This window comes from Diplotaxodon limnothrissa, linkage group LG9 (assembly GCF_057381915.1).
Source record: "Diplotaxodon limnothrissa isolate DT_005_m linkage group LG9, D_limnothrissa_male_GT1.1, whole genome shotgun sequence".
Lineage (NCBI taxonomy): Eukaryota > Metazoa > Chordata > Actinopteri > Cichliformes > Cichlidae > Diplotaxodon > Diplotaxodon limnothrissa.
The window spans coordinates 27,165,831-27,184,499 of record NC_140604.1 but is presented as its reverse complement, the minus strand read 5'-3'; the positions used below and the strand labels follow the sequence as shown (position 1 = coordinate 27,184,499).

General features: G+C 42.1%; 1 protein-coding gene across 1 annotated transcript; it reads right to left on the bottom strand.

Annotated features, from left to right (window-relative positions):
- Nucleotides 1-2,999: 2,999 nt before the first annotated feature.
- Nucleotides 3,000-18,007, bottom strand: crispld1a (cysteine-rich secretory protein LCCL domain containing 1a). Its single transcript, XM_085362965.1, has 14 exons — nucleotides 17,747-18,007; nucleotides 11,885-12,003; nucleotides 10,219-10,351; nucleotides 10,006-10,121; nucleotides 9,757-9,857; nucleotides 9,476-9,670; nucleotides 8,772-8,832; nucleotides 8,608-8,674; nucleotides 8,275-8,405; nucleotides 8,124-8,167; nucleotides 7,955-8,027; nucleotides 7,800-7,875; nucleotides 7,536-7,669; nucleotides 3,000-4,583 (listed from the first exon to the last, which is right to left on the bottom strand). The coding sequence occupies exons 1-14, from the start codon at nucleotides 18,005-18,007 to the stop codon at nucleotides 4,532-4,534; spliced, it is 1,563 nt and encodes a 520-aa protein (XP_085219091.1). The 3' UTR covers nucleotides 3,000-4,531.
- Nucleotides 18,008-18,669: the final 662 nt, after the last annotated feature.

The following is an 18,669-nucleotide window of genomic DNA, read 5'->3' as shown; positions in this document are numbered from 1 at the left end:
GCATACAGACCCATCAACAGCCCCGGGCAGATACAAGCATCTAAGCGGCAGCTCGCAACCAACAATTAGAGCCTTCATAACTGAATACAGAATATATAAATTATAAATTGCATTACCACAGGTAACAGGCAGTAATAACTACAAGTAACAGACACACATACATATACATACATATATATCTACACACACAAGTACATATATGTACATACATACGCACACTTTATTTTTTATTTTTTATTTTGGAATCCATACCAGCAATGGTAAGAGGACAGACATTACAGAGCACACTAAAACCCATCATTGAGTATACTGTGACCAGACCAACTGTTTGTAGAGAAATTTAAATCTATGAATATTTTTGCATTGTTTCAATTGTAAACTCAGAATACATGCTGTATGATTTCAAACTTCACTCAAGTAGTCGGGTTTGTTGGTCACAGGAGAGGCGGCTGCTAATGAATGGTTGTTATAAATCAAATGTCTAAGATTTGTCAGAGGTTTGTTTTAAAAGCATCTAGGCCCAAAATAACTCAATAATTATATGACTCACCTTGCCACTCAGGAAAAGCGTATTTTTTTTCTCTGCCAAAGTACCCACTCCATCTTTGCAAAAAACTAATTCACAGTGTGGCTATGTACATGTAATATTTTTGGATCATAAGAGTAAAAAAAAAAGCCCACTCCCTGTCAAATGCTATGTTTTGTTTGTCTGCCAAAGTAAAGGCTTGACAAGAAGGAATCCAGTCATTACCACTGGCAACCATAACTTTTCACCTCGGTGCTGACGGCTTCCCTGACTGCATCACTGCTATCTGATTCCCATCCAACTATATTGGGCCAGACACTGTACATAAACAAACAGGTGAGTAAGTAAAAAAATACAATTAAACCCAAATGTACAGCACATGCACAAACACACACACACACACATATCGCTGCCTGCCTGTCTATCCTCTCTCTTCCCCTCTCCTCGGGTATATGCGGTCTCTTTGACACAGTCTGCCAGTCTGCTGCCATGCAGCGCCACATTTAGCTCCGCAAGAAGTGCCAGACTGCAGCAGAGCAGAGCGGAGTGAGGGGGTTATTAATGGCCTTCCTTATTTTAAACGACAGTCTGAAAACACTGGTGGCACCATGCAGACCCTGCTAGCTGCAAGCTTGTCTTTCATCCCATCTGTCTTCACGGTACTCAGTCTCCTTGGTCCTAATGGGCCCATAGCTGTCGCTCTGTCAGTTTGCACCTAATGCATCCTCGGCTGTCTGGTGGGTCCAGTGGGCAGTCTCGGTGGGTTGCATGTGAAAGCACACAATAATCCATCACTTTCAACTAATGTGTTGCACCTCTTCTTTAATTATTTGAAGACACAGAGGATTTCTTTTAAATAAATAGGCTAACTGTCCAACAAAGCCTTTCATGGAAGTTACATCTTCATAAAACCTACCCACAGTTGGGACTGCAGCGTCATCACATCATTAAGATGTTCAGACCGTTGTCTCAAACCTTCAGGTTATCTCTCCCCCATTTTTTCCCCTCCCTTTCACCATCCTGCTCACCCTCTTACTTTTCATTCTTCCAAGCCTCTGAATGCCACCTATCACTCCATCCCACTGTGAATTTTGACACCTGTCTGATGTATGGCTCTCTTTTCTGCATCAGTCTCTCTACTGCCCCTTTAGCAGTGGAGCTCGGCCAATCAGGCAAGCGATCAAGATTAATCAAAACATGATGTGTTCATGTGTTAACACTGCAGCAAGCATCGATATAAATATGAATAGAGCAATGGTTTGTCAGAGTAAAGATAAATAATGCCATTATGTAAAACTCAATACACAGTGGCTTATGTACAATCCATGTGTACACATCTATACATGGTATATACCGGCTGCTTAGATTTAAATGTGAGCAGATGTAGTATATGTTTCAGTGCTATTTTACTGTATTTGTTCTCTAGTTCTGGAGCAATTATATGGTCTAAATGAAGTTACAAACATGAATCAGCCTCCTCTTAACGTTCTCACTGTTCACCAATTTTTGTGAGGGTCTGCCTGTATTTTTCTATTTGTACACTGACATTTTCTAATTTACACAGATATATAATTATGAATCCTAAGATTAGACCTGCGGGCACAGAGACAATTAATTGAACATAAATCCATGTATACTGTGTCACATTGGTGGCTGTACATTAAGGCCATAAAATTTAGTATCACTTGTCTGGGGAGTAACAAAGACTGACGGCTTAATTCAAGACCTATTGCGGCCCTCCAGACATCATAACACTGCCAGACGTGGATATGGTGAAATCTATTATTGACTGGTCATTTTGTTCGACTGTTGCTCCCAAGTGAATGAGGAGTGATAGCTCCTCTCCCTGGTGGCAGACACTGAGGAGGTATTCCAAAACAAGTCTGAACAATTTCTAATTTTTCAAAAATATATTTTCATTTACAATTTTAGGGCAGTGGATCAAAAGTTTATTCCATATTATTTGGGTAATTTGGGTTGGGTGAACCTATTAATTATAAAAATTCCTATGTGCAGTCACCAGGTATATACACCTGCTCATTAATGTAATGAATTAGCTCAATTCATTTATGCATGTAGACACGGTTAGGACGACCCAGTGAAGTTCAAATCAAGCATCAGAATGAAGAAAAGGGATTTCAGTGACTTTTAATGTGTCATGGTTATTGGTGCATGATGGACTCAGATGTTGGTCTGAATGTTTAAGAAACTGCTGATCAGCTGGGATTTCCCCACACAAACATCTGTAGGATTTACAGAGAATGGTGACATAAATAATATCCAGAGAGTGGCAGCTCCTTAGGTGAAAATGCCTTGTTGATGTCAGAGGTCAGAGGTGAATGGGCAGATTGCTGAAGGAAGGAAACAGTAACTCAAATAATCACTTGTTACAACCAAGGTATGCAGAAGTGCACAAGTTGAACACAAGATGTGCTACAGCAGCAGAAGACCACACCGGGGGGGGGGGGGGGGGGGGGGGGGGAGTCTATCTGCTAAGAACAAGAAACTGAGGATACACTTTAAACAGGCTGTGATATTTGGATGGTAGGCTCTGAATTTGGTGTAAATAACATGAAAACATCCAGTTCATACTGGTGGTGTAATGGTGTGGGGGATTTTTCTCAACCAAATGAGAATCACTTAAACACAAGAGTCTACCTGAGTATTTTAGCTGACCGTTTCCAGCCCTTTGTGACCACAGTGTACCCATTTTCTCCTCCCAGCAGGATAACACACCATGGCACATCATCTCAAACTGGATTCTTGAACATGACAATGATTTCACGGTATTCAAATGGCATCCATCATAACCAGATCTCAATCCACTAGAGCACCTTTGGGATGTTGGGAAACAGGAGATTTGCATCATGGATGCACAGATAAAACATTAGCAGCTGCTGCGTCATGCTATCGTGTCAATATGGACTAAAAACTGTGAGGATTGTTTCCAACACCATGTTGAGTGGAGCTAGTTTTGAAGGCAAATGGGGTTCAACTCAGGACAATCAATGTATAATGCAAACAGCTTTTTAAATCAAGTTAACTTTAACAGACTTAAAATGGAAAAAGAAAGTGGCTAATAGAAATGTGTGGTCATTCTGTTGTTTTATTGCAAAATGAACTTTTCCTAACAATCCCAAGTTAGGAAAATCTAGACGCAAGGAAAACAGAGATGAGAATAGAGTTGCTTGCCCATTGTAACGACTACAGCTTAAAAGAAAGCATATTTTATACTGCACGACATACTGTATGAGATTTTTAAGACGTATTTTTGTTTCTCTGTATCAGTGTCAAAAACGATTACTAACTGGGCATCATTTTTCTTTGGAGCAACGACATCCGGTAAAATAAAATTCAAAATGAAAGGTGAATGGTGAACCCCGGAGAGATGAGCATACTTCCCGACCTGCAGGTAGTTTGAACTAAACCACATTTTCTGGAAAATTACAAAGAAATTTATCGAACAGGTGATCACAGCAACAATACTTAAAACATATAGCAGCATCCTTTACAAGTTATAATGATATAGTGTCTAACCATACAAAAATAAATGAATAACAAATTTCCCCAATCCAGAAGTACAAAATGTAGCAAAAGCACCAATAAATGTGCCAGACTTAATATAAAAGTGATATTATCTCTGAAGTGCCATTATAAGGTCATATAATACATTTCTATAATTAATATTCATACACAGATATTTGCTACAAAGGCAATACAAATGTAATACTATATTAACAAATTTGTACAACAAAGTAATCAGCAATATTTACAGTTTTTAACATTTCCTGCTAAAGCTGACAAAAACTCATGGTTCTCATTGCGTGCATGTCAAGTTTCTTTTTTGTTGCTGGGCTTCCGTTGCCATAGTGACAACCTCTAACCCGTGTAGTGTAGGAAAGCCAGAAACATTTCAGTCATTGAGTTTGACAACATGGCTTGATTACCACCTTTTCAACAGCACAAGTGCGATTTTCTGTTTGGTGAAGCTGCCCTCTGGGGCTCTCAAATCACAGCGAACACCCGGAACGCCTTCCCTCCGGGAGGGTTTTGAAGGCTGCAGGGAAGGAGAACAACAAGAGGGAGAGTGAGTCTGGGTGCTGCATGTGTCAGATACAGAACATGTCCCAGCCTACATGACAGACACACACAAACAGATCGACTGGTTTTGTGGAGAAATGTCCGTGGCGGTGTGCTGTCTGACGTTCTGATGACAGACAGCACACAAACAGATGGAGGCTGAAGTTCAGTGAAAAAAAAAAAACAGGTAAACCACCCATTAATACACAAACACGAGGAACTTCATGTGGTCACCCAGCAAAGACAGACATGTTGTAAAGGTAAGGGACACAGATAAGTGATGGGCAGACGTCAGGTATCTTAGCAGAGTGACAAAGATAAATTAAGTGGCGACAGGCATGGTAAGAGCAAGGAGATGAAAAGGAGGAGGAAAGGGCTTTGAATGAATGAGGCTGTGAATGCAAGTCTCCCCTCTACATAGGTCATGGGAAGTGTAGTGATTCTGCAGACCACAGTAGGGGCAATTTAATTTCTCTTAAAAACTGGAACAGACTACACTGTATCTAGGTCACTTTGAAGAGTGGCTGGTATGAACCTGTGGCCTTAATATTGTTGCAAGGTGGTGCAGCATAAATTCAACACAAGCTTTCACCTTATTAGCATAGCAATACCTTAGCTTGCAGGAGAATTTAATAACAGCTATCTCAAATTTTATATCAGAGACACTTTGAGTCTTCAGACTCAAAGATCACATCTGCTGATTCTTCTACATTCAGAAGACAGCGTTACACAGCACAGATTTGAATTTGTTTGAGTACTTTATAGGCCACTTTAAGCTTCTTAACATTCCAACAGCCACCGTAAAAACCAGTGATATCTCTTGTTTCCTACTCTGTGTTAGCACATGGCACCAAACAAGGTAATCTACTCTCAACCCTCTTCGTCGGATTAGACAAATGAAAAATGTTGGGGCAGTATAAGCAGATGTACACCCCTATGTCGACGATGAAGTGCTCTATTTGCAAACTAGCTGAGGCGTTTCATCTTATGTATATTGCTGTCCTTGGCTGTGGCATTGTTAAAGCTGGAGTGAGAAGCTGTTACATATACATGACCAGCTGTTACATCCGAGCACTCGCCAAGTGGGTTCACACAGTGCTGATTAAACCATGTAAATGGATGTGTATTTTCCAGTATACCAGAGTTTTGAATCTGGCATCTGTGGTGACATTCCCATGCTGGCACTCCAGTAGAGATGAATTTTGTATTATCAAAAAAATAACCGGTTTGCCAAAACTAAAGAAGGGAGAAACCACAGAGCAGGATAGAAAAGAATATATCAGCTCAGTGTGGTAGAAACACCCAAAGAAAAGGAAAGTTTCTGGTGCTCTAGACAGAAAAGGAACTCGTTCAGAGAAAGAATTAGTGTCTAAAAAAGATGTTTATAATAAGTTATTAACTATTGTCAGCTGTGTTTATGTAATTATTCTTGCTGCCAGAAGGGGGAGACAAAAACAACAGAGACACTAGATGTTCTTTATATGCTAAAAATTGGTCATTTCAGCTTCTTAATATTGCTGGTTGCTAATGCGGATGTAAGCATTAGCAACCAGCATTGTGGGTGAGTAAAAGATTACAAACAGGCCATTCCAGCCCATTGTTAGCTGACTGCCAAGCAATGTGACGGCATTATAACATATCACACCTAATTTAACTTTTATGGATATAAATGATGTTTTTGTTCTGAAATTAAAATGACACAATGTTTTTACAAGATGTTATAGCTGCATAATTGCTGAAACAGATTATTTTAATTAATTGCTAGGCAACATGATGATGTCATAATATTTGATATAGGTAAGAACTTTCAGAGGACTAAGATAAACCTGTGTGCAAAGTTTGGTCGCTCAACTCCTGTTGGTCCAAGAGGAGTTGAGAGACAAAGAAACAAACACAGACAGAAATTTCTTTGCAGATATTTGTTGTCTGTGCTACATATATTTCATCTTTTTAGCTTTTGTGATGCTGGCTACTTTTCAGCTGTATTATATTTAATAAATATTCAGCAACACAGCAACTTCAAATGCAGCAAGTCAGCTTGTCGGTGATGACGACTTCTCTTTCTATACCATGTAGCAAATTAGAGCAATCGAACGCCATTTCACAGATTCATTTAGATTACAAGTGACCGTACAAGTAACCAGATCCGTTTCTACCAAATAAATGAGATGTTTTACACATAAATCCTTCATAAATCCTTGCAGCTTCTTTCCTCAACCTGATTTGCATTAATTCATCCACTTTCCTGTTAGAACCAAGCAAGAAAATTGTCTAAAATCTGATTCAGTATTGACCCCCTTTGAGATAAATGGTAACAAGACCCCGTTTCCTCGGTTACACGCATTAACTTTTTATTTCTGTCCTTTTTAATTTTTCTGTTTAACTATATTAAGCTTTAAATCCTTGTCTATTGGTCGTCCTTTTTGACCTACTACCAGAAAGCAAACCACGTCTAGAACTACACGAAGATGCACTCCTCTTGTGTACACTAATTGCCAAGCAATTCATTATTTTAAACTACAAGAATGCAAATGACTCTACCACGTGCACTGCATACAGGATGTAACTGCCTGCATCTTGAAATGATTAGGTCCACAAGGAGAGGAGAGTAGATACCTGAGAGGCATTGATTTCTTACTGCTCCACTCTGGGTGCAAGTGCATTAACCTCTTCACTTTCCTGTCATGTATTAAGGCTGAATGCTGACACGGGACCAGTAAACCCCCCCCCCCCCAAACAATATATCTATATTGGTATTATAAAACAGAGATAGGATACTGTTATGCATTATTTATTTTGTCCTTCTTTTATTGTGTATATAACTATTTTCCATCTATCTATCTATCTATCTATCTATACACATATATATTTATTTATTTTATTATTTATTTTCCCCTCTTATAAGATTGTGAGGTTAGTCATCCAATACCTCTCCGAGGAAATGCCATTCTGGTACGAGGCGATGTAGTGTTTTCGCTTGTCCACTGGCATCACATCGATGTAACCACCCACATCGTTCCTGATGACTCCAGCGTGGACGGCCGCTCGACATATACTGGACTTCTACAGGAGCATGCAAGAGGAAGGAAAACATGTCAGAAATGTTCATTCATTTCTGTCTCTAAAATGCTGACAGCCCCAAAGTAGTGTGAATTAGTGTCTGACAAGTTCAGCTTCAAAAACAGGGACTTACATCAGAGTATATTCTGGTACCGATCACTCTGGATATGTGAGGATTCTCTTCTACACAGTTTCTCGGGCAGTATAACCTAAGACGAATGATGAACAGACATGATGCTAGGCAGCTCTGATAACCAGAGAGAGTGTGCGATACAGGGAGGTGCATACCTTGGACAGTGTTTTACAGGCCTTTCGTATGGACACAGTTGTGCAACTGTGGTTTCACATGTGATGGCTTTGACTGTAAGAAGGAAACACAGCGGGTGTCGGCAAAGCCCATAATGAGAAGCTGGAAACAAATGACAACATAGCTACATGCACAGCATGACAGACTAACCTGTCACTCTGGAGACTGTGAAGGAGTTAGCACTTTGATATTTTCTGTCAAGGGGAAAATGAATACAGCAACATTAGATGTTATTATTTCTATTCACTTTCATTATATTTAACTATCAGTTGTCATTGGTGTAAATTTATTGCCGTCTCACCCAAGTGACTGGACGCCATTCTTGTAGGATTTGATAAAAAAGTCCTTTCTTCCTTGCCTTGTTACATCCATCCATCCTCCATCATTATCTATGACACCAGCATGTAGACCAGCTCTGCACACACTGGATTGCTGCAATAAAAGAGATAAAAAGAGACACCATTTATACTGTATTTAGTAAGAAATTTGGATAAATAAGCACTAAGACGTATCCTCAAAGTACAAAACATCTTTTTCCCCAAAGCTTCATCTTGCACACCTCGTGAAAAGACACTGAAGCGTCCAAATCTTTTTTAATCCTCCCTCAGAGTACACTAGCTACATGTACACTCACCATTTCATAGTACACTGTGCCAACTACTTTTCCTGTAGCATCTAGGCATCCAGCTGGGCACTCGTATCTGTGTGTCAATGCAAAAATAACCATGTTATGTTAGGGTGCGGTGTAGAACTGTACATTCTACACCGCACCCTATTAATGCTTCGCCTTCACTGTACCTATTGCATGTTGTTCCTTTGCACTGATCCCGAAGCTTAGTGTCACAGGTCACTAGCTGGGCTGTAACACATAAACACAGAGGTCTTTGAGTTCTCCTGCAGGAAACAGCATGTGTGAACTAGCGGCTCCGATGCAGATGACTAGTTCCTAAAAGACTCAAGTGGAGACGCTTCAAGAATAAAAGACAAGAATTCAGGTTCAGGGTGGTCAGCAAAACTAGAGGATGTGTCTCATCTTACAAGCACAGGCCTTAATGTGCTGCAGAGAGGAAGCCATTTAAAAACCACAGCGAGCCGCTCTCACCCCTCAACACTTCTCAGCAAGCCAAAAACAAACACACACTCAGGGGCTCATGCTAAAATAGACCTCCCCTCTCTGCTCCAAAGAGTGACTTGCAATATTGAGTAGACTCCAGAAAGTGCCAGGGTTAATCATGGAGATGACAGATAAGGACTATACAGCATCAAAGCAATTTAAGATAAATTGCAAGAAAAATATTTAAGGTCAAAGTCTACTTCTTGCACTTATTATTCAGTATCGCTAGCTCAATACTGAGCAAGCAGCTACAGGTTTCCTTTTTCTTTTGCAGCACATATTGTCCTCCACTTCCACTCTCTGCACCTCCCAGACCTAAAACCATATTGTACACCCCCCATTTCGAGAGGAAACCTGATCCAAAATAAACAGTCAAATGGCAGCTTACACATCTGCTGTGTGTTGACCATTTCATTCTTCTGCAGGTCCTCTGCGGGGGGCTGCGTAGGGGCTGGAGCGGGGAAACTGGGAGGCTCAGGTCTGGAGGCCCGAGCCCGGGGATTTGTGGTACGGGGGACCTCTGGTTCAATAAAGTTGTTCTCTTCAGTTTCCTCTTGCAGTGGATATGAATTGTCATCTTGCCCTTAAATAAAACAGAAATCAAGGCATGATAATGAGTTATTTGCACCGACTTCTGTCTCCCTCTCTCTATGTGTGGCTTTTTCTTACCTTTGTAGCAGAGGTTGTCTTTGCATCCTCCTCCATAGCTGGGGGGACAAGAAGAGCACGGGGTCCCATGTTTGTAAGGTGCATGGCCCCACCAGTTTCCCCTGTGCACATGAAACATCAAACAAAAACTACTGAACACAGACAAACCAGGACTGCTTTAACTACAAGTGATCGCTGTGATGTCACATCAAAACGGCCTGACACTATAATTAACTCTTCACAGTGCTGGTACACAACATATCTGCTTACTTCGGTGAATAGTTGCAGACAAGATAGACGGCTTTGGCCCAGATCTGCCCCCACACGTTCATGTTGTAACACAAGTTGATTGCACAGCCAATTCGACTGCTGGTAGCCCAGACAAGCTACAAAAGAAGGACAATACGGAGAAGCAGAAACAGATGACTTAAATGTTCTCATTGCACCTTTGTAAGGTTTCCAGAAGTCATGATCCATAGCTACCTGTGTGTAATGTGTGCAAACTGGGCCAGAGCACCTGAAGGGACAGTAGGGATTACACTCTTGAGGGTAAGGGAAGGAGTAGTCTTTCACTTCATCATACCAAGCCTGAACATGGGACGTGGGTGGACGATACCTGGAGAGATCAGTAAGCACATCTATGATTATAATGTTCCAAGCAACATATCTTGTGTCTTATGAGTCCTTTGGTGTAGATGTTGGCATTAAGCTCTTCACTGCTCACTACAACTGTCTTTTTAAGTCTTGTAATATACTGTATAAGCTCTCAGTGCTCGGATATTCAGTTATGTTAAAATGCATATATATATATATATATATAGTAAATATGGCCGAGCATTAGATAAGCAGTGCTTGATTTGTTTTGACACAAGAACTCTGAGGCAAGCACACTTAATAAACCCATGTAGTGCCACCTATAGTTATCATCCACTGGCAAACAGAGTGCTCTAACTGAAAATCAACATTTGTGCTCAGTAACCAAGGACACTGATCTGGCACCAGGTGTTGCCAGTTAATCTGATTAGAATTAAGCAGACATCTCGACTGTGGAGTGATATGATTAGATGCAGAACAAGCATCTCTTGTTTGAAGCAGCGCTGTTTTCTGGAGCTCTGCAGGAGACTGAGTGAAATAAAGGAGCAAAGAAATCTGTGTTAAGTCTGAGTCCACTCGCATATATGCCACAGTGTGTGTTTGACGTCTCATTCGCAGCAGGTAAATGCCAGTCATGGGTAACATATTGTACACTCGCCGGCCACCTTATTACTTGTGAATGTTCAAGTGCTTGTTAATGCAAATGTCTTATCTGCCAATCAGAATAGAGAAACAGGGTGATTTAAGAGACTTTGGACGTGGCATGGTTTTCCGTGACAGGCTGCTTGGAATATTTCAGAAATTGCTGATCTACTGGAATTTTCCAACACAACCCTATCTCTAGGGTTTGCAAAGAAAGGTCCAAAAACCAGAAAATATCCAGTGAGCAGCAGTTCTCTGTTCAAAAATGCCTGTTTGATGCCAGAGGTCAGAAGAGAGCAGCCAGGATGCTTTGAGCTGACAGGAATGCAACAGTAACTCAAATAACCACCTGTTACCAACAACGTAGGCAGAGCAGCATCTCTGAACGCACAGCACATCAAAACCTTGAAGCAGATGGGCTACAACAGTAGAGGACCACACTGGGTGCCACCCCTGTCAGCTAAGAACAGGAAACAGAGGCTACAATTCACACAGGCTCGCCAACATTGGACAATAGAAGAAAAACTTTGTCTGACCTGATAAGTCTTGATTTCTGCTGTGTCTGGTGTTAAATGGTGGTGTAAATAACACAAAAGCATAGAGCCGTCCTTGCTTCCATCAACAGTTCAGTCTGCTGGTGGTGTAATGTTGCGTTGATATTTTCCTTGGACACTTCGAGCCCTTTAGTATCAACTGAACGTTGTTTAAATGTCAGCCTGCCCGAGTACTGTTGCTGACCATCCGAGTGACTTCATTGTATCCAAACAGCCTCGATCATCACCAGATTTTTATACTACAGCTTACTTGGTCACTTAAAGTAGAACAGAGCACTTTGAAAACCTTTTGAAGTCTCCAAACTTATTTAATTTTAGTGTTTGATAGCATAAACTGTCTGTAATAACAGATTATTTACCTTCCCCAGTGTGCCCCCAGATTCTGTCCAATCTGCGGCAGCAAGCCGGCGGGACCGTGCTCCCACAGACACGTCTCTGCCCACTCCTCTGCAGTACGTTCCAACTCTGTGTCCCACACCTGCACGAGGCGAGATGGAGAAATGAGTTTCCTGGATTATAAAAGTAACAAAATGGTGATAAAATGCATAAACCAGTTCAATGTGTTATAGGGTAAAGGAGCTTAGAGAAACACTGCTCTGTGGTCAGTAACATGAGGGGAAATAGCACACCATTTCAACCTATGATGATAAGGAAGAGAAACTAGGAGCTGCTGCTGCTGCAGTAAAGCTTTTTGCCTTTCTTACTTCGACTCAGCTGACTTTTCTTGGAAGTTGGAAGTTTTGGAAGTCGTGGAAGTTTTTAAAAAAAAAAAAAAAAAAAAAAAAGGGGGGGGGGGGGGTTTAGTAATAACTTCCATATGTCTCTAGTGAGATGACTGGGTACATGCTTTTGTTTCACTTTCCCTCTGTGAGTTGCCCTCTCAGTCAAGTTTAGCTCTGGTTGGATACTAAGGGATCGTATTCCCATTCTGGGGTTTTCTGGGAATGCAAAGAGTGTCCTTCCTCCCTGCTGACCTATATTCTACTATAAAAATGCTAGAAAAACACCAACTGTACTTCCTCTGAAGGACGGCGTGTGTTCGTTTACTCCCAGTTCCAGTGTGGGATGACTTGTATAACAGGTTTCTGCCAGAAAGTCTATTAGTTGATGTGCATTAGTGGGTGTGAGCGCATGTATTAGTAGTATATGGGTGAAGGTGTCAGAAATATTTGCATTTCACACGTTGGGGCCTGGAATTCAGCTTACCTTCACTGAAATCTCATCCACTAACCATACTAAAATAACCCCCCTCAACTTCCACCAACCACCTCCACTGTCCGTCCCTCTAGAAACAACTGCCCCGCACACCTACTTAGCAACAGGATGTCTGGCAGTGCTGCAAATTAACTCTTAACTCCGAGCAGTTTCTTCAGCTGTTTCTTCCCGTTAAACGCATTTGTTAAAAATCAGCGATGCCAACGTGATACTGCAGAGCGGAATGTCAGTTTTTAAAACAGAGCCTTGTGGGAAGGTTACATAACTGAACAAACACATAAAAATTCATCGTCAATAGAAGGATGCAGAGTTACAGCAACCTCTCCTGCGGTTGCCTGTGGTCGTTCTTGTACAATAAGGTCAGATGTTGAGTGACAGACGCGGGGCTAAAACAGGAATGAGAATTTGTTTACCTGAAACCCTATCTGCGCTCAGACGTGACCTCTGCTTGCAGTGAGCCGCAAATAAATGTCGGTGTTGCCTTATCTGTTGCGTATCCCTTTTTTTGGCAGGATAATGGAGACCAGTCAACTCTAGTTTGATTTATATCTGCATATTTTCCCTTTGATTCTTCTCAAAGAATGACATCCTTGTGCAAAAAAAAAAAAAAAAAAAAAAAAAAGACTGATAAGCAGTGAAATACAGTATGCAGTGCTAAATTGGTGGTTCTGTGTCTTAAAACATTTTACTGTGACCGCAACTACAATAGGCTTCAAGCCTGAAAAAGAACCCAAAATTCTGGCTGCAGCTTCTCGGAGCTCTTGGAGATTACAGTTGTATCACAAAGACGTGATGTGCGATGATCTCGAGGCACGTCTTAAATAATGATAAAATAAGCGGCACCGTCCAGCTGAGAAACTCATTCCACTGTCCTGAAAAGTTGCAGTGAAAGCAGGTTGAGAAAGTGTTGACCGAGACACATATTTTTCAGCTGTTGAGTCTGTACAGAGTACAGCTGGCTTGTCAAGCTGCTGCTGTTTGCACAGTTCGCCCAGCAGGGGAGGCCTTGTAACCGCGAACCACCCCGCCCACCACCCACTTCGACCACAGTTCCGCGGGGCCGTAAAGAAAAACACCTCCTCTGCTTGAGTCTTTCAGCGCCGTGCACACTGCATTGTTTATTTCGCTTAACACTTCATTTGTGGCAGTTTTTTTTTTTTTCTGATTCTATTCCAAAGGCCCAGAGGGCTACTTCCTTTGCAAGTGTGAGTTTCCTGCTCATAATCAATGGTGCATGCTGAATAATACTGAAAAGCAGGGAACAGACATGGGAATTGGGAAACCAAAGCTGGGGAAAAAGAAAACAGAAGGCGTGATATGATTTGGTGAGAACAATGGGATGCAAATGGGTAACTTAATTTACAGCAATACAAATCTTAACGGTATAGCAACAATAGTCAACAACAAGGGAAAAATAATAAGACAAATTAAAGGAAAGATGTGTATCCTCAGTTTGTGTAAATGTGTCTCTGCTCATTTTTATACCCATGCCGTTCTTTATTCTATCACACATTACTGAGTCGTCATTGGAGTCAATGGTCCAAAAAGTTTTATGATGACATTCCCCAAAATATTTATGAAAAGTGCAATTGCAACCCATTCATAGTGAGCATTTGCAGGAAGAGCAATGTTTATAATCTTGGCATTATATTAAGCAAGTGTACTGAGAGCTTTGGACTCCCACAGCAATATATGCAGCTTGAGATGGCATGCAATTATTCATGCAGTGCATTCTAGCTCCCACCAGCTCATATCAAAGTTCCCGGGGCTGACCACTGTTTGAATGTTGTCGCCGAGCAAACACCATTATCTCCCTATTATTGTGCTGTAACAGGGGGCATGGTTTGAGCAACAATGCAAAGCAAATCATTGCTGGGTGAGAAAATCGCATTTGCAAAATTGCAGGAGGAGTTACGCAGCCAGTGTTTTGCAGATGAACCAAATGACAGGAAGCCGTTTCAACAGACGGAATTGCGAGCTGGCCAAACCGTAGCTCGAAACGCATGACAGGCGTTGGAGGAGGCAGTGAAGGATGGCTTTCAGAGGTTCTACAGACTTTTAAAAAAAAGGCTGATGAGTCAGGACTGGATGGAAGGCCAAAGTGTTTTAAGTCAGCGTAGGGGAATGTTGGCCTCAGTTCATGGCATTGTCTAGAGGATAAAAGAGCACTTGGATGACCTCCGTAAATCACCCCCCCCCCCTCAAAAAAAAAATCCTCTGAACAGGTGGTTTGAAGGATGTGCCAATAAGCGTAACGGCTCAAGTTTCACAAAAAGGAATCGGAAAGTATTTTCAATAAGTCAGGGAATGCCAAAGACAATCAAACACAGGGGATGCTCTCCAAACCTGTCCATCTCTGTCACCAAACAGTGCCACTGCAGGCTGTGGTCATAGCTCCTTAAATGTTTTTATAGACAATGCTATTTGGACTCCAACGAGAGTGCCACTTGTTTTCGGCAACCAGTGCAGGTGAGGTCCCAAGAGAGCATATTTTCCGTTATTTTGTCTTTTAGGCTTTGCAGGAGTTTTAAAGTAGTTTTAAGTTTTAAAGTTTTAAAGGAGTTTTATAAGTAATTCAGGGTGGATTGTTCCAAATTACTGTACATAGGATTTACTGGATGTGCTTTAAGCACCTGTGGCAGATGCTCTCTTCCCCACGCCTTGTGATTGAGCAAACCTGTAATAAAAAACAGACACACACACACACACACACACTGGAGGGAATTCATCTCCGGGCTGGTGTATGACTTCTGAACCATCCAGTGCAAGAAACGTTGCATCAGATGCTCGTCCATATAGCCGTAGACATTAACCCAGTGAAAATGTATTATCCTGCTTTTTTTATTGTTTTGTTATTGTGCTTCTTTGGTTTTTTAAACACATTACGCATCAATGATTTAAAAGGCTCGACATTTGGCAGCAGAACCCATTCATTTATCATCCATTGCTAACATCACTGTAACCTCAGACCTGAGCGCAGACCAGCAAAGCCAAGTTAAACATCAAGGCAGGTGGGGCTCTTTCTCCCAGGATGCCATTTGTTTGTCTTACAGGGCTTCAAACGCTGACACGTCTCTGTTTATACCTGCGGGGTCAACATTTGAGTGAGCGGCAGAAACGCGGTCCTCCTACCGAAGCTTTGTGGACCGCTACAGAGTGTGAATGCTCATCCGGGGAATTTTTTGGGCCTCTGTCTTGGATAATGACAGAATGGGAATGGAGCCACAGGGATAAGGGAGAGGGGAGGCAGAAAGAGAGAGAGAGGGAGGGCAAGAAAAAGAAGCCGATAAGGGGGAGGAAAGAGGGGGATTTGAATTGATGTTATCTCTGAGTCTCTGTCATGATTGCCACAGAGGGTCACTCGGGTTGTGGTTTAATACAATGGCAGACAATAACAGAGCTGATGGGCAAATGGTTATGTGTGCGGATGTGTGTGTGTGTGTGTGTGTGTGTGTCTGCATGCCTGAGTGTGTCAGGAGAGCAGGAGAGCATGTCTATGAAGTCTTCCAGTACAGTGAAGTTGTGAGGTTTCTGAAAGGTGACAGCAGTTCAACACGGACCAAAGGAAAATCGGAGGAGTACGGAGCACCCTTTTAAAAATAAAGGGCTAAAAATCACCAAAAGACCTGCTCTACATATGACCTGAACAGCTTTTGTCTGAAACACACTGACATCTACAAAACCGCACATGAGATTTCGGTGCCTATTCTTGCATGCTGCCGTCTCTCCTAACTGCGTGCCCCTTCAGAGTTTTTTTTCCTTTTTGCTCATTTCCTCTTTTCTCCCCTTCACTTCAGTTACTTTGACACCTGTTTTGCGATGCTTTCTCTCCCTCCATCTGTCTCATGCTGCCTCCTCTTCCTATTTAAAAAAACTCTTTTATGATGTTTTTTTTTTCTTTTTTTTTTTTTTTTACACCTGTATTTCACTTCATCTTGCATTTCTTGCTAACTTTCATTCTCCTTCACCTCACATACTCTTGTTGCTTGCCTTTCCATATTTCACCCCTGGGTGCCCCTGCAGCTAAGAAAAAAAAAAAAAAAACAGCCAAGTGTAACAGGAGACAGTAGAAAAGAGCTGTGTGCTGCTGGCTCAGCATTTCTCCACTAGCGTGGGCCTTAACCAAAAGCCAGCCTGGCTGAGCGTCTCTCACACACACTCACACACACACACACACACACACACACACACACACACACACACACACACACACACTAGAGGTCCTCAAGTCCAACCTCTCAATTATACAATTACACAGTCCAGCAACTGCCCCCAGCAGGAACTGTTCATTTGCCTTTACCACAGAATAATACTGCCTTTTGTTCCATAGCTCTTTAAGCGTGGATGAAAAGATGATAAAATCTCATTACTTTCTGCACATTGCATTGATTTTTACCCTTTTAACTATTGCAGGCAATGCGCTGTAGTGGTCAAGCTGCGCCTACACACGTAGTGCTTGTGGAAAAGTTTCAGATTTGTGGATTGCTAAGTTTCAGAAGGTGTGCTATCCCCCGTGTGTGTTTAGTGAGGGGAGTGGGGGCAGGGGCAGCTGGTAAATCGAGCCCCGGTGCCGTGCTCAGATTCTAATTACACTGTGAAAAGTGATCTGGCACTGTACATACACGTGATGGCCAAAGGATAAAGTCAAACAAATCTCTTACCATGAGTAAAAGAAAACAACAGAGAAAAAAAAACATTGGAGAAATGTGATCATTGGCAAGGTGGTGAACATTCTTCGCTTCTGGCAAAAATGACCAAAGTCACGTGGGTACAAAGTTAAGCGTGTGTGTGTCTCTTTGTGTTTGGGCTCATGTGTGAGGGTGCTTAGATGCTGGCATGCTGCAAGTGTGAGCCAAGTGGGACAAACGCCAGGCAGTCTGGTGACTGGGTCATTTCACTAAGCTATATGGGCCACAAATGTGCGAGAGTTCAGAAAAGGGTCAAAACATGCGTTAACTGCATGAACTACGAATCACCGAAGACGCACAGACAACACCTCCACCTACCATGTACTCCATGTTGGAAGCAGGAGGGTAAACTTGGCCTCTGAGCTTGTTGTGAAGGTCCAGGATGAGCTGAGCGTCGCTATCAGTAATGGCCCTCTTCCCCCTCTGTTTGGCCTCCCACCAGTTGCCGTCCTCGTCCAGATACTTGTCCAAAATCTGCTCCCAGCCTGTGGAGTTTGGAAGCATCACCATGGATGTTGTCGTCTGGAGCAGCAGGAGCAAGGACACGCCTCTCAGCCGGTGCAGGGACCCAAGCCTCATCCTTGGACACGCTGGTGATAACGATAAACTCGAGCAGGATGGATAGGGTTGAAAAATGTTTTTGTGCCAGCACAGACACACTTTGTCTACAATGTCAGCTGACAAGGACCCTGAAGGAGAGAGAGGGGGAGAGAAAGAAATGATAATTGGAAGCTTTGCAGTTGGAGTCCTGTATCAAATTTGCTGAATAACTTGGGTCAATATTGAACTTGGTGAGGACAGTGTGTTGGCTTGCAGGCACTTAGTCTGGTGCGCTGCCACAGGTAAGCTAATGGGGTTCAGTGAGGGTAAGCTGGCAGGCTGGGAATGACTAGTTTGGATTAAGCCTGGATTAAAGAAATCAATTTTTACAACTTTCCCCCTAAATCCAAACAATAAAAGGGAAGCTTTAGAAGGAAAGAACACAGCATTACAAATCACAGTAAACAGCACAGCTGCAATGAATGCAGTTAAGGGTACAGGACGGTGAATAATGTAGATTTGCTTTTACCAAGCCTGTATAAACACAGGCTCTCACTGAAAGTGTGTGTGCAAGCAAGGATGCTGACAGAAGCTGATATAACGAGCCAATATCTAATGGAAAATGTGAACAGTAATGCATATTAAAACAGAAATGGAGTGGTGTGATTTAGTGCAGACTTTGGAAATAATTTACCTTTAAT